The following is a 16,406-nucleotide window of genomic DNA, read 5'->3' as shown; positions in this document are numbered from 1 at the left end:
AAGGCTCAGAGGCAGAATGTCGGTATATTCTGCCTTCGCGTGGCTGTGTAAATTCTATAATTTAAACAATAACACGAATATATTGTTCGATTCTAACGATGTGTTCATAAACCATTATCACATAGTGGCACCCATGCAGGCACAAACAAGTCAAGAGTTCATGGGGACATACACTCGTAAAAGAAACGCATAAGCCATTTTATAGAAGAATTTATTGCGTTAGTTTAAGAGCAATTATTTCATGTAATTTCAATGGTAAAGAGGCCATGGTAAGACACTGACGTTAGAATTGGCAAGGCAGCGGACCATGACGAGTGGAACAACTCCCTCTGTCGGTCCATAAACGGAACCATGTGACGTGCAAGGACTTTGCTGATGTACCGATTTGCTGTCAAAATCCCCTGAACCACCACTAAATCAAACCTTTGTGTGCTGGATATATCACCTCACACCATGACAATGCCTCCATCGAATCTGTCAACCTGTCGAATGCATTTAGGGACAAAACGTTTATTTCTCCGTCAGTAAACACATTGTCTTCCATCTCGCCTGCGAAGTAGACATCGTGATTCATGAATCGTGAACCAGACTCGCCTCCAGTTTCTAAGGTTCCAGTTCAGGACTTTACAACACCACCGCAAGCGATTGCGCCGATGGAAGTCTTTCAAAACAGGGGCGACAACTGGCCTTCTTGGTCGAATCCCCACTTCACACTTCGATTCCTGACAATTTGGTCGAAAATTCTTCTCAAACCAGGGATGGGTTGTGCAGTCTCCACGGCTGTGGCAAGACGATGACGCAAGTGAGCGGTCCTGGGCTTGGGTAGTAACTCTTGGACGGCCGCTTCTCGGGCGATCTTGGGCGGAATTGGTCTGCAGGAAAGGATTCAAAAGGCGAGATATGCTGCTCTGACGAACCTTGAAATGTCGGGTAACTGCAATCTGCGACTCCCCAGCTTCAAGGCGGCCTATGGCGATGTTTCAATTGGCGACACACAGTTGTGGCATGATGATTTCCTCTTTCCCAGGCGCAAACAAATGACAAAATCAAACACAACGTTTGCCTTTTTATAGTGACCAATATCGCATGTTGTATTGGTGACGTATTGGCGAATAGTTCTTCAAACGCTTCTAAAACATGAAAAAACACGTTTTGGCGCTGAAGCTGTTTACAATCACACAAAGATGACGGATGGAAAGAATTTTTTTAACGAGTGTATTGCCATATTTTGCAGAAGTGAAAATACACGGGATAGACTTTTTCGTTAAATTTGTCTGCATATCCCCAATGAAACGGTGTGAAAGATGTATTTAGGCCTTGATAGCTGTATAAAGGCCTTAAGGCTGTAACCCTGATCAAACAACTCTTGGCAACGTAATAATGGTCTTTGGACACAAAGGCTTGAAATCCTTGTGACATACAGAAGTTACATTTTGATTGTAGGAAAATTGAAGTCAGTGTTTTGACTCACGCACTTGTGGGTCCTTGATCGTAAAATTCACACAGAGGAACAACGGAACAGCGAGTAATATCCCTGTTTAACTTTGAAAGCTTGCCAACTCTTATCAGCTTGAATATAAAGGCACGCAGAGAAGCATCGACATTACGATTTACCATTACCAGTTCTTTACAGGTGTAACCATGCTGTGGTTGATCTTGGTCGCCGTCATTCCTATCACGACATGCCAGAGAACCGATACATGGGACAGTTGTGGATGCAACTGGTTGACTTGGCAGGCCTGGTCGAATTGCTCGAGTAGATGTTATGGTGGACAGATACGCGAGAGGCTGGTGAATGTTCTCGACACGCCAGAATGTGGGACATTTGAATCCTGCGACGGAGGAAATGGGGCTTCTGAAAGAAGGGACTGCAACAAACACTGTGATACAGGTCACTATAATGGATATGGATGCTCCTGTCCTCTGGGAAGATATGGAGAATGCTGTGACAGCAGTAAGTATTATACCTCATCTAAACATGTAACACATACCGTCAAGAACAATGGTGTTTACTAGTATTCGAGGTAGTCCAGTTTTGTTTGTTGTTTAACTCGGCAATGTTCCAGTTTTATAACACCAAAAATCATCGAGTCAGACAATCCAGTGACATGCATCAAGCGATCCTTCGAGCATGGGTTGCCGAAGATATTTTGTATGTTACTCGTTGCTAGTCTTCTCAAAGCCTGAGGGGCGGTGGGGTAGCCTAATGGTTAAAGCGTTGGCTCGTCACGCCGAAGACCCGGGCTCGAATCCCCACATGGGCACAATGTGTGAAGCCCATTTCTGGTGTCCCCCGCCGTGATGTTACTGGAATAACACTAAAACTAAACTCAGTCAGTCAGGCGTCAAAGCCTGAATCTAATATGAATGAAAGAAATACAAAGATGAAAGCATATGTTCATCGCACAAGATGTTTAGTATAATAGGACGAATACTGCCATATAATAAAATTACATTCGTGCTGCGTAAAGGTTGACTCGTTTTCTTTTCAGTATTGACCTGCGCCAAGCCAGTGTCCATTCCACACGGAAAAGTACACGGGGGAAGGTTCCAGTATAATGACGTCATCACCTACACATGTGACACCAGCTTTAACCTGACCGGTCCCTATGAGAGAACATGTATGGTTAACGGAGGCTGGAGTCTTTCCACACCAAGATGTATCTGTATGTATAGCATAAAGCTGTGTTAGATATGAATATAGTTCTGATTACTGGGTTTCAGTATAGCTATAATGAAGATTCTAGTTTGGTTGGTTGCTTGCTTGCTTAATGACGCACTCGGCAATATTCCACAGTCCGTCTCCAACCACATACCACCACACAAATAACATGATTGGTTTTGTTTGGCTGTTGTTTAACGCTGCACTCAGCAATATTCCAGCTATATGGCGGCGGTCTGTAGATAATCGAGTCTGGACCAGACAATTCAGTGATCAACAACATGAACATCGTTCTACACAATTGGGATACGATGACATGTGTCAACCCAGTCAGCGAGCCTGACCACACGATCCTGTAAGTCGCCTCTAACGACAAGCATGGGTTGCTGAAGATCAATTTTAACCCGGATCGTCGCGGGTCGAAGCTTGTAGGGATGGATAACATACATTCAAAATAATCACGAAGCCTATTAACCCCCATACATGTATATTTGTCGTGTTTGAAGAAGATCTTGGGTTAGTTGGGTCTTGTTTCAATCCGGAATCTCTGCCGTTGAAGTTCATTGACTTGCATTGCGTTGTTATCATTCATGATATTGTAATGCTCCCGTATTCCAGACATTTTATCTAGTCGATGACATCAACATTTTCTAAGTGTATGTATCTCTTCATCGCGGGTCGAAGCTTGTAGGGATGGATAACATACATTCAAAATAATCACGAAGCCTATTAACCCCCATACATGTATATTTGTCGTGTTTGAAGAAGATCTTGGGTTAGTTGGGTCTTGTTTCAATCCGGAATCTCTGCCGTTGAAGTTCATTGACTTGCATTGCGTTGTTATCATTCATGATATTGTAATGCTCCCGTATTCCAGACATTTTATCTAGTCGATGACATCAACATTTTCTAAGTGTACGTATCTCTTCATATCTGATATAATGCACCTCTCACATATATCCTGTGCTGTTTCCAGTCGCCGAGTCGTGTAGGAGCGGCCCGTGTCAGAATGGCGGCACATGTGTGGATGGTCTGGACAGGTACGACTGTATCTGTGGAAGCGGTTGGACTGGGAAAAACTGTGATGTGCACGTTGGTAAGTAATAATAAATAATGATATTAATGGACATGTAGCCTGCGCCTGTATTCATGCACTTGTGCATGCTCATGGCGCTACAATAATCAGAGGATAATATACAATACATATACATGGTTGGTTTGAAGAGTTAGTAATAACTGCTCTTGAGAAAGTTTTTCAAATGAGATTTGAAAGCTGTGTGAGCGTCAGAAAGTTTAATGTTGACAGTTGGGAATTTGACAGATGTGGAGCTGCATGTCGGAAAGATCTTGGGGACTGTTAACAAGAGCTGGTTATGGGAACGAAGAGTTCTGGTTGGAGTGAATTCTGGGATGAGATCCTTGAGTTGAGCTGGCGCGAGATTGTGTAGACACTTGTTGACAATACAGAGGAGCATCAATACGATATTCAATAAAAAGCCAACCGCCTCCGTGGTGTAGTGGTTAGAGCGTCTGCCCGGAGATCGGAAGGTCACGGGTTCGATCCCCGACCGCGTCAAAAAAGACGTTAAAATATGGTACTTGTTGGTCCCTGCCTGGCGTTCGGCATTAATGGGTACAGCAAGGACTGATCGGCTCGGAGTCAGTATAATGTGTCTGAGTGGGGTATTCATGCTTCACTGAGGCATGGTATCTCAGTGGGCTAGCACTATAAAACCAGCTTAAGCTAGTACAAGCAGCCGCACATACACATACACATGCATGTGCATCGTCATATGAATGAAATATTCTCAAGCACGACGTAAAACCCAATTTCACATCAATTAGAAGCCAGTGTAGGGATTTGAGAATAGGAGTTATATAATCTGGAACAATGCGAGCAGCTGTATTCTGTGTTGTTTGCAGTTTGTAAAGCTGAGGGAATAAGCAAGTTTAAGAAACAGACTGCCATTCCACAAAGACTGCATAAACATTAGCTTTAACGATACTTAAATGAAGCATTTACCCACTCATTGTACGTTCATTTCTTTAAGATGATGACCATCCTGCTCGGGATTCTGCTGCAGAGGGTAAGCCCGAGAAATATCTTATCTTTCTCCCAATACTGATTGAAGTCCAAAAGAATAAAATTTAGTGGTCCTTTTGTTTGTAAATGTCTGTCAGTTAATATACCTTAATTGTAACCAGCACGTAGTAAGAAATACCGGAATATACTTTGTGAAGATTGTTACTTACTTGGTTTACAGATTCCCCAAACACTACGCTGGTTATTGTGCTTTCTACCGTGTCTGCTCTGGTGCTGATCGCCGTGGTGATTGTGGTGGTTTGCAGGGTTAAAGGGTAATCACAAACAATTGATAACAAATCTACGATATGTGAGTAGTATGTTGACAAGCAGTAACGGAAACAAACAAGTCCGGTAATTAACAACTCCATTAGCATCATGCTAAATATCTTACCGTCATGATCAAAGCTGTTATCACTGTAAGCAGGTCGATATGATAGATAAGAATGACCCCATCTGTTGCATGACTCAACGCCCACATCCATTTGAAGCTCTGAGAACGATATCACTCATAGGTCTCAACGTTTTCACGTAGGTAGTAAAATAGAAATATGCATGTTGATTTTCCATCAGAAATTATTACATGTGGGCATCAGATACTAGTATTACATATCGGCATCAGATACTAGTGCTAGATGTTGGCATCAGATACTAGTATTAGATGTTGGCATCAGATACTAGTATTAGATGTTGGCATTAGATACTAGTATTAGATGTGGACATCAGATACTAGTATTACATGTTGGCATCAGATACCAGTATTAGATGTTGGCATCAGATACTAGTATTACATGTTGGCATCAGATACTAGTATTACATGTTGACATCAGATACTAGTATTAGATGTTGGCATCAGATACCAGTATTAGATGTTGGCATCAGATACCAGTATTAGATGTTGGATACTAGTATTAGATGTTGGCATCAGATACTAGTATTAGATGTTGGCATCAGATACTAGTATTAGATGTTGGCATCAGATACTAGTATTAGATGTTGGCATCAGATACTAGTATTAGATGTTGGATACTAGTATTAGATGTTGGCATCAGATACTAGTATTAGATGTTGGCATCAGATACTAGTATTACATGTTGGCATCAGATACTAGTATTAGATGTTGGCATCAGATACTAGTATTACATGTTGGCATCAGATACTAGTATTAGATGTTGGCATCGGATACTAGTATTAGATGTTGGCATCAGATACTAGTATTACATGTTGGCACCAGATACTAGTATTACATGTTGGCATCAGATACTAGTATTAGATGTTGGCATCAGATACTAGTATTAGATGTTGGCATTAGACACTAGTATTACATGTGGGCATCAGACACTAGTATTACATGTTGGCATCAGATACTAGTATTACATGTTGGCATCAGATACTAGTATTAGATGTTGGCATCAGATACTAGTATTACATGTTGACATCAGATACTAGTATTAGATGTTGGCATCAGATACTAGTATTAGATGTTGGCATTAGATACTAGTATTACATGTGGACACCAGATACTAGTATTACATGTTGGCACCAGATACTAGTATTAGATGTTGGCATCAGACACTAGTATTACATGTTGGCATCAGATACTAGTATTAGATGTTGGCATCAGATACTAGTATTAGATGTTGGCATTAGATACTAGTATTACATGTGGGCATCAGATACTAGTATTAGATGTTGGCATCAGATACTAGTATTAGATGTTGGCATCAGATACTAGTATTAGATGTTGGCATCAGATACGAGTATTACATGTTGGCATCAGATACTAGTATTAGATGTTGGCATCAGATACTAGTATTACATGTTGGCATCAGATACTAGTATTAGATGTTGGCATCAGATACTAGTATTACATGTTGGCATCAGATACTAGTATTAGATGTTGGCATCAGATACTAGTATTATTACATGTTGGCATCAGATACCAGTATTACATGTTGGCATCAGATACTAGTATTAGATGTGCATCAGATACTAGTATTAGATGTTGGCATCAGATACTAGTATTAGATGTTGGGCATCAGATACTAGTATTACATGTTGGCATCAGATACTAGTATTAGATGTTGGCATCAGATACTAGTATTAGATGTTGGCATCAGATACTAGTATAACATGTGGGCATCAGATACTAGTATTACATGTTGGCATCAGATACTAGTATTAGATGTTGGCATCAGATACTAGTATTACATGTTGGCATCAGATACTAGTATTACATGTTGGCATCAGATACTAGTATTAGAGTTTGGCATCAGATACTAGTATTACATGTTGGCATCAGATACAAGTATTACATGTTGGGATCAGATACTAGTATTAGATGTTGGCATTAGATACTAGTATTACATGTGGGCATCAGATACTAGTATTAGATGTTGGCATCAGATACTAGTATTAGATGTTGGCATCAGATACGAGTATTACATGTTGGCATCAGATACTAGTATTAGATGTTGGCATCAGATACTAGTATTACATGTTGGCATCAGATACTAGTATTAGATGTTGGATACTAGCATTAGATGTTGGCATCAGATACTAGTATTAGATGTTGCATACAAGTATTAGATGTTGACATCAGATACTAGTATTACATGTTGGCATCAGATACTAGTATTACATGTTGGCAGCAGATACTAGTATTACATGTTGGCATCAGATACTAGTATTAGATGTTGGCATTAGATACTAGTATTACATGTGGGCATCAGATACTAGTATTACATGTTGGCATCAGATACTAGTATTACATGTTGACATCAGATACTAGTATTACATGTTGACATCAGATACTAGTATTAGATGTTGGCATCAGATACTAGTATTAGATGTTGGCATTAGATACTAGTATTACATGTGGGCACCAGATACTAGTATTACATGTTGGCATCAGAAACTAGTATTAGATGTTGGCATTAGATACTAGTATTACATGTGGGCATCAGATACTAGTATTATATGTTGGCATCAGATACTAGTATAACATGTTGGCATCAGATACTAGTATTACATGTTGGCATCAGATACTAGTATTAGATGTTAGCATCAGATACTAGTATTAGATGTTGGCATCAGATACTAGTATTAGATGTTGACATCAGATACTATCATAACATGTTGGCATCAGATACTAGTATTAGATGTTGGCATCAGATACTAGTATTAGATGTTGGCATCAGATACTAGTATTAGATGTTGGATACTAGTATTAGATGTTGGCATTAGATACTAGTATTAGATGTTGGATACTAGTATTAGATGTTAGCATCAGATACTAGTTTTAACATGTGGGTTCAGATACTTATATTACATGTGGGCATCAGATACTATTGTTAGATGTTGACATCAGATACTAGTATTACATGTGGGCATCAGATACTAGTATTAGATGTTGGCATCAGATACTAGTATAACATGTTGGCATCAGATACTAGTATTACATGTTGGCATCAGATACTAGTATTACATGTTGACATCAGATACTAGTATTAGATGTTGGCATCAGATAAGAGTATTACATGTTAGCATCAGATACTAGTATTAGATGTTGGCATCAGATACTAGTATTAGATGTTGGATACTAGTATTAGATGTTGGCATTAGATACTAGTATTAGATGTTGGCATCAGATACTATTGTTAGATGTTGGCATCAGATACTAGTATTAGATGTTGGCATCAGATACTAGTATTACATGTTGACATCAGATACTAGTATTAGATGTTGGCATCAGATACTAGTATAACATGTTGGCATCAGATACTATTATTACATGTTGGCATCAGATACTAGTATTAGATGTTGGCATCAGATACTAGTATTAGATGTTGGCATCAGATACTAGTATTAGATGTTGACATCAGATACTAGCATTACATGTTGGCATCAGATACTAGTATTAGATGTTAGCATCAGATACTAATTTTACATGTGGGTTCAGATACTTGCATTACATGTGGGCATCAGATACTAGTATAACATGTTGGCATCAGATACTAGTATTACATGCTGACATCAGATACTAGTGTTAGATGTTAGCATCAGATACTAGTATTAGATGTTGGCATCAGATACTAGTATTAGATGTTGACATCAGATACCATCATAATATACCAGTTTGCATCAGATACCAGTATTAGATGTTGGCATCAGATACCAGTATTAGATGTTGGCATCAGATACTAGTATTAGATGTTGGCATGATACCAGCATTAGATGTTGGCATTAGATACTAGCATTAGATGCACAGATACTAGTATTAGATGTTAGCATCAGATACCAGTATTACATGTGGGTTCAGATACTTAGTATTACATGTGGGCATCAGATACCATTATTAGATGTTGACATCAGATACTAGTATTACATGTTGGCATCAGATACCAGTATTAGATGTTGGCATCAGATACTAGTATTAACATGTTGGCATCAGATACCAGTATTACATGTTGGCATCAGATACCAGTATTACATGTTGACATCAGATACTAGTATTAGATGTTAGGCATCAGATACCAGTATTACATGTTAGCATCAGATACTAGTATTAGATGTTGGCATCAGATACTAGTATTAGATGGCATCAGATACTAGTATTAGATGTTGGCATCAGATACTATTATTAGATGTTGGCATCAGATACTAGTATTAGATGTTGGCATCAGATACTAGTATTACATGTTGACATCAGATACTAGTATTAGATGTTGGCATCAGATACTAGTATAACATGTTGGCATCAGATACTAGTATTACATGTTGGCATCAGATACTAGTATTACATGTTGGCATCAGATACTAGTATTAGATGTTGGCATCAGATACTAGTATTAGATGTTGACATCAGATACTAGCATTACATGTTGGCATCAGATACTAGTATTAGATGTTAGCATCAGATACTAATTTTACATGTGGGTTCAGATACTTGCATTACATGTGGGCATCAGATACTAGTATTAGATGTTGGCATCAGATACTAGTATTACATGTTGGCATCAGATACTAGTATTAGATGTTGGCATCAGATACTAGTATTACATGTTAGCATCAGATACTAGTATTACATGTTGGCATCAGATACTAGTATTAGATGTTGGCATCAGATATTAGTATTAGATGTTGGCATCAGATACTAGTATTAGATGTTGGCATCAGATACTAGTATTAGATGTTGACATCAGATACTAGTATTACATGTTGGCATCAGATACTAGTATTACATGTTGGCATCAGATACTAGTATTACATGTTGGCATCAGATACTAGTATTACATGTTGGCATCAGATACTAGTATTAGATGTTGGCATCAGATACTAGTATTAGATGTTGGCATCAGATACTAGTATTACATGTTGGCATCAGATACAAGTATTGCATGTATGCATCAGATACTAGTATTACATAGATGTTAGCATCAGATGTTAGCATCAGATACTAGTATTAGATGTTGGCATCAGATACTAGTATTAGATGTTGGCATCAGATACTAGTATTAGATGTTGGCATCAGATACTAGTATTAGATGTTGGCATCAGATACTAGTATTAGATGTTGGCATCAGATACTAGTATTACATGTTGGCATCAGATACTAGTATTAGATGTTGGCATCAGATACTAGTATTACATGTTGGCATCAGATACTAGTATTACATGTTGGCATCAGATACTAGTATTAGATGTTGGCATCAGATACTAGTATTAGATGTTGGCATCAGATACTAGTATTAGATGTTGGCATCAGATACTAGTATTACATGTTGGCATCAGATACTAGTATTACATGTTGGCATCAGATACTAGTATTAGATGTTGGCATAAGATACTAGTATTACATGTGGACATCAGATACTAGTATTACATGTTGGCATCAGATACTAGTATTACATGTTGGCATCAGATACTAGTATTAGATGTTGGCATCAGATACTAGTATTAGATGTTGGCATCAGATACTAGTATTAGATGTTGGCATCAGATACTAGTATTACATGTTGGCATTAGATACAAGTATTACATGTATGCATCAGATACACTAGTATTACATGTTGGCATCAGATACTAGTATTAGATGTTGGCATCAGATACACTAGTATTACATGTTGGCATCAGATACTAGTATTATATGCATGCATCAGATACTAGTATTACATGTTGGTATCAGATACAAGTATTACATGTATGCATCAGATACTAGTATTAGATGTTGGCATCAGATACTAATATTACATGTGGGCATCAGATACTAGTATTAGATGTTGGCATCAGATACTTGTATTACATGTTGGCATCAGATACTAGTATTAGATGTTGGCATCAGATACTAGTATCACATGTTGGCATCAGATACTAGTATTACATTGGGGCTACATATGAGCATCCCTGTACCATATAAGGGATGAAAACAGCTTGAACCACATCAAACGTAATCATATGAACTTATTTGGACAGCACCAAGACGAGGAGAAGCAGCAGCGCTGTTTGGCCCAAGAAAAATCAGGCAGACTCTTCTAGTCCTCCAGCTTACACCCCAGGGCACATACTTGGGGACACATTGAACACAGGAGCTGCTGTAAGTAGACACCGCAGTCACTGTGGGTGGGATGGGGGTAGTCTGTCTAGGATGGGGGGAGAGAGAGCTGGTAGATTCCCACGGAGACTAACGCTTAGTATCTGAATATATTGGTAGAAATAAATAATTCCATTTGAATTGAAAAGGAGCCCAAGTGAGTTGGAACATTCTGAACCTGAGAAAATTTTGACTGTCTTCAATTAGCGCTTAATCATCGCATAAATGGCCGGGCGGAAGGGAATATAATGAGGTTCAGGGACTATGAGGCAGACTAATTTTCACACTGTAATGTATGAAGTTAAATGTATTTTAAATATTGGACACAATACAGAATAAACATCATTTCCAATATTTTTGAGTAAGCGATAATATACCAAGTGCCAAGTATATGGTGATCATTAACTTCTTTGGATTATTTTTGTCGATTTCTATGCTTGTTGTTCAATAATACTTACTTTTCGTAAAATTACGCATTCGGTCAAAAAGATTTTTATGAGCATACTGGTTTAGCAATGACGTTATGTCATGCTTGGAAAGGTATGACTGCCACTACAGGCGGTGATGGATCAGATGAGATCATATACCTCAGCAACCGTTTGGTAATGAAACTATAATCTCTCCTGATGAAACATATGAACATAATGAAATTATGTAATGATACCGAATTCAAATGGTTTCAGTGCTCAAGCATGTCTCCGCAAACGCCCCAGTCACCGCCGGACTCCAGCATGTCTCCTGGGAACATACCCCAACAGTCGGATGTGACAACTGAGTAGGTCCCACACAGAGAGATGATTTCACAATTAACCAGTGTTGTAACCGTCATAATGTACAGCAGTGTGTATGTCAGTAGATATAGATGTAAAGAAATAATTTGGGTGCCGTTAATCTGGTTAATGACATTACGAATCTGTTTAAGTTACAATGCGTTCGTTCGGGCTGTGTGTGTGTGCGTGTGTGTCTGTGTCTCTCTCTCTCTCTCTCTCTCTGTTACATAAACTGTGACCATCATTTGTTTCTTTGTTGTTTATACAACAGTTTATTTTGCTGTGACCCGTGGAGATCCGGGTTAGAACGTATCTTCAGTAACCCATGTTTGTGGTGAGAGGCGACTAACGGGATCGGATGGTCAGGCTCGCTGACTTGGTTGACGCATGTCAACCTATCCCAATTGCATACGTCGATACTCATACTGTTGATCACTGAATTGTCTGGCCCCAACTCGATTATTTACAGACCGCCGCCATAGAGCTGGGATACTGCTGAGTGCGGCGTAAAACTAAACTTACTCACTCAATCACTTAAATTGCTGTGTGTCGGTTTTATTAATTAGTTGTTTGTGTCAAGTAGACTGAGAGAAGAAATTACGATCGGACGGCGTGTGTGAAAATCATCAGCAACGACATGACTAAATGTGATCTCTTCGCACGCCTCATTGCTGATAAATCAACGACAACGCTCACTTGTCGGACCGCCACCGTGGTGTAGTGGTTAAAGCGCCCGCCCGGAGAGCGGAATGTCGCGGGTTAGATCCCCGGCCGCGTCATACCAAAAGACGTTAAAATATGGTACTTGTTGGTCCCTGCCTGGCGCTCGGCATTAATGGGTACAACAAGGACTGGTCGGCTCGGAGTCAGTATAATGTGTCTGAGTGGGGTATTCATGCTTCACTGCGGCGTGGTATCTCAGTGGGCTAGCACTATAAAACCAGCTGAAGTCTGGGCCAGTACAAGCAGCCGCACATACACATACACACGCATGCACGTCATCATATGAGCGAAATATTCTCAAGGTACGATGTTAAACCCAATTTCACCTCACCTCATTTGTCTGTTTAGCAAGGTCTTCCAAAAGGATGAGCACGTAAAATCAACAGAGTGATGGAATCCAGTTTCAAGGGAGGCTACTCTTACAATCTTGAAATCTTTTATACGACAACCTCAACAATTATTAACGTGTTCAATGTTCCTTACGTCTACAACTTCATCTACTCCAACTTCTTTGATTACTATTGTTATTTGGACAAATCGAATTATATTATATACGTAAAGATATTCAATTAGAACACACCTGTGTAAATCCGTGAGAATTGATCTTCAGTAACCCATGCTTATGGTAACAAGTGACTGACAGGATCGGGTGGTCAGGCTAGCTGACATGGTTGATGCATCTCATCGTATCCCAGTTGCGTAAAGTGATGCTCACGATGTCAGTTACTGGAATGTCTTGGTATCTACAGATGGTCGTCATATAGCTTGAATATTGCTGAGTGTGGTGTTAAAAACAAACAATGTTAATTTGTAGAATGTGTGAAGCCCATTTCTGGTGTTCCCCGCCGTGATATTGCTGGAAAATTGCTAAAAGCGGCGTAAAACTAAACTCACCCACTCTTTCACTAATTTGTAGAATGGCCTTAAAGTAATTCTGAGGCAAACTGTAAAAGAAAAACTAAGTTATTAAGTGAAAGTGAAAGACGACCTTCTGAATGCCATCACATAAAATAGTAATGAAGTTTATACAAGCCGTAAAGGTTTTATGAACAGAGGTGAAACATGATAACAGCATAACGGGCACAAAATACGATATAGTTAAAGATTAAGATACAGATCTAACAATTGTATTTCATGCTGCCAACATTATTCCAAACATCGGTATTAAACTAGGCGTTGTATTGAGACCCCCACAATAAGGATATATACATATAAGATAGCTTGAACCTCGCTGATACACGCTTTATTGGGTTTCGTATTGATCGGGGTGAACAATTTCGTTCAAAATCAAGAGTTATCCCCCTTGCACCGCAAACATCCGCGTTTACATCCTTCATGTGTAATACTATTGTCCACAGCATCATCTAACATTTAACTGTACATAAAACATTAAATTCATACGCATGTTTGAATTGTCTGAATTCAGGAAACTACGTGTTATATTGTATGATGACATGCAAAAACAGGCAATAATTATGTACATTATGAGTTAATTTATACATGACAATATGAAGGTTGTCTAAATTATTAATACATGCAACATTATCTTTATGAAATATTCGACGCCTAACACCTGTGAGGGGGTTGTTTGCATCTCAGACCAGCTGCTTCCGCGTAGCAATGAGTGCAATGATATGAATACGAAATACGGACAACCCTCCAGAGCATCAAATACAAAAATCACAGTAAAGTTTGTATTAGAATGAAAAAGCTGTGATTAAAAAGCGGGTATGATGATCCTAGCACAGTCAGAATGGTTAGTCTCAGCTCAGAACCCTTGACCCTCTGCACGCAGCCCAGACAGCGATGGAGATCATCATCTCCATCATCATCATCATCATCATCATCATCATCATCATGTCTCGAGTCTGTCTAGCGGGTAACCGTCACGTTCCTTTACACAGTATCCATATCCACAGCCACCTTATGTTAACTAAATACATGTCGTACAATCATCTTCGCGATCCTGGTCTTAAATCTCCGCCAATTTGAACCACGAAATAGGATGACAATCAAGAAACGAAGTGTCACGCAAGACGTCTCGTACGACAGCAATAGCAACATATCATTGCAAAAAGAATCGGTTGTTCCTAGTGGGGAGCATGTTAAAGACGATACCGGTGACATCAAGCGATTAATTGAAATAGAAACTCCATTGATAACTCAATAACCAAAAGCAAACATTTAAATTTACCCATCCATTTTTTGTCACATATGCCGCAGGCTTGTATCTGATGCGAGAGCCGAAATCTCATCCCCGTATCGCCCACTATCAAATAAATTGTATTTGATTTGCTCCACCAATCTCAATCATCTAATCCCGAAATAGATAATATCATACCGACCTCAAACGAACTTTCTTTACCTGTTTATTTGTCTGAAAACTTTTAAAGCGCCATCTTCGACACACCTGCACGAATTCAGGGTAATTCAGCAACGCATGAACTATAGCTTACCAATTAGTCTCTCTCTCGCACGTGTGGGGCTCGGATTCTGCCGCAGGGAGAGCGAGTTCGTCGTTTTACCTCATATGAAAAGATACATATTTTCTTCAGAAATAATTCAACAGCGACACAGCTGTAACAGCCTATGGCTATCTTCATCTTGGTGCCAGTAGCTTGTTTAATGAAATTTGGGTGTCAAATTGTTCTAACTTAACCCGCCTCACTAACCGGTAACAAGCAGCCCCCGATTGAGATTCACAATACGCGAGATGCAATTCATGGCCGATTTATGAAACATATTAGATTTCTTTCAATCGGCCAATAGTCGCTTTCAAAAGGCAAGAAAAGATTATATCCATATAGAGAGTTACAATAAGGAATGAGGGACAGCGTTCTTTTAGAAAAGGGGGATGTTATTCTATCCCACTGGACCGAGACACAAGCCTTTACTCGACAAATCGAGATTTAATGGGATCGTATTATAGCATGGCGAAAATCAAACATTTTGAGCCGAGTGAAGAGTGGGAGTAATTTGACGTATAAACAGTGGAATCGTGTCTCTAAAACTGACGAAGTTGGGTGCCCCCAAGATATCACCCATGGAGAAAGGGCTAAAGAATTCCACGACAAAGGGCCAGTGAGAATTGATGAAGAGGGAGGGGCAAGCGCTGCCCCAGGGGCATGCGAAATAGGATTAGACCCAAGTACACGGCCCTCGGCCCATGCATGGAGAAATGAGGAGAAAATGTCGTCTGCTGCGAATCCGTTTTCGTCACATTTGCTACACCTCTCATCTTAGATAATTCAATGGCGGATACGATCCTTGCTTCTATATCGGGTTAATCCTTAACACCTCGTTACGTGAAAGATTCTCCTCTGAAAGAAGGGCTTCTTCTTCCTTAAATGGGAATCAAATTAGATACTGGATGAAATCTGTCCTCCTTTAGAAACATGCGCATCCTATCGAAAAGACTTCATTGCTGGGTCAATTTTCAAAACAGGTTACCGCGGGTGATACCGCCATGGTGTCCTCTTGTCCTCCCCACTTCACTGTGGAACCAGAACACACTGTTTCCTTGAAGTATGCCTCTCAAACATAACGAAACAAAAAGTCAGTGGAATGTGTACTGGA

The 16,406-nt window shown here is 39.5% G+C and overlaps 1 protein-coding gene across 1 annotated transcript; it reads left to right on the top strand.

Annotated features, from left to right (window-relative positions):
- The first annotated feature begins 1,628 nt into the window (after positions 1 to 1,628).
- Positions 1,629 to 12,116, top strand: LOC124285948 (neurogenic locus notch homolog protein 1-like). Its single transcript, XM_046722237.1, has 7 exons — positions 1,629 to 1,954; positions 2,493 to 2,666; positions 3,639 to 3,758; positions 4,714 to 4,749; positions 4,927 to 5,020; positions 11,220 to 11,340; positions 12,021 to 12,116. Exons 1-7 carry the CDS (start codon positions 1,642 to 1,644, stop codon positions 12,114 to 12,116), a joined length of 954 nt encoding a protein of 317 aa, XP_046578193.1. The 5' UTR covers positions 1,629 to 1,641.
- The last annotated feature ends 4,290 nt before the right edge of the window (positions 12,117 to 16,406 follow it).

This window comes from Haliotis rubra, unplaced genomic scaffold (genome assembly GCF_003918875.1).
Source record: "Haliotis rubra isolate DU_JTF1 unplaced genomic scaffold, ASM391887v1 Scf371, whole genome shotgun sequence".
Taxonomy (NCBI): domain Eukaryota; kingdom Metazoa; phylum Mollusca; class Gastropoda; order Lepetellida; family Haliotidae; genus Haliotis; species Haliotis rubra.
The sequence above is the reverse complement of the archived record's forward strand: the minus strand, read 5'-3'. Positions and strand labels throughout refer to the sequence as shown.

Coding starts and splice junctions, on each gene's coding strand:
- LOC124285948 (XM_046722237.1), top strand. CDS start 1,642: ATGCTGTGGTTGATCTTGGTCGCCGTCATTCCTATCACGACATGCCAG. Junction 2,667..3,638: donor TTCCACACCAAGATGTATCT/GTATGTATAGCA, acceptor TGCTGTTTCCAG/TCGCCGAGTCGTGTAGGAGC. Junction 11,341..12,020: donor CATTGAACACAGGAGCTGCT/GTAAGTAGACAC, acceptor AAATGGTTTCAG/TGCTCAAGCATGTCTCCGCA.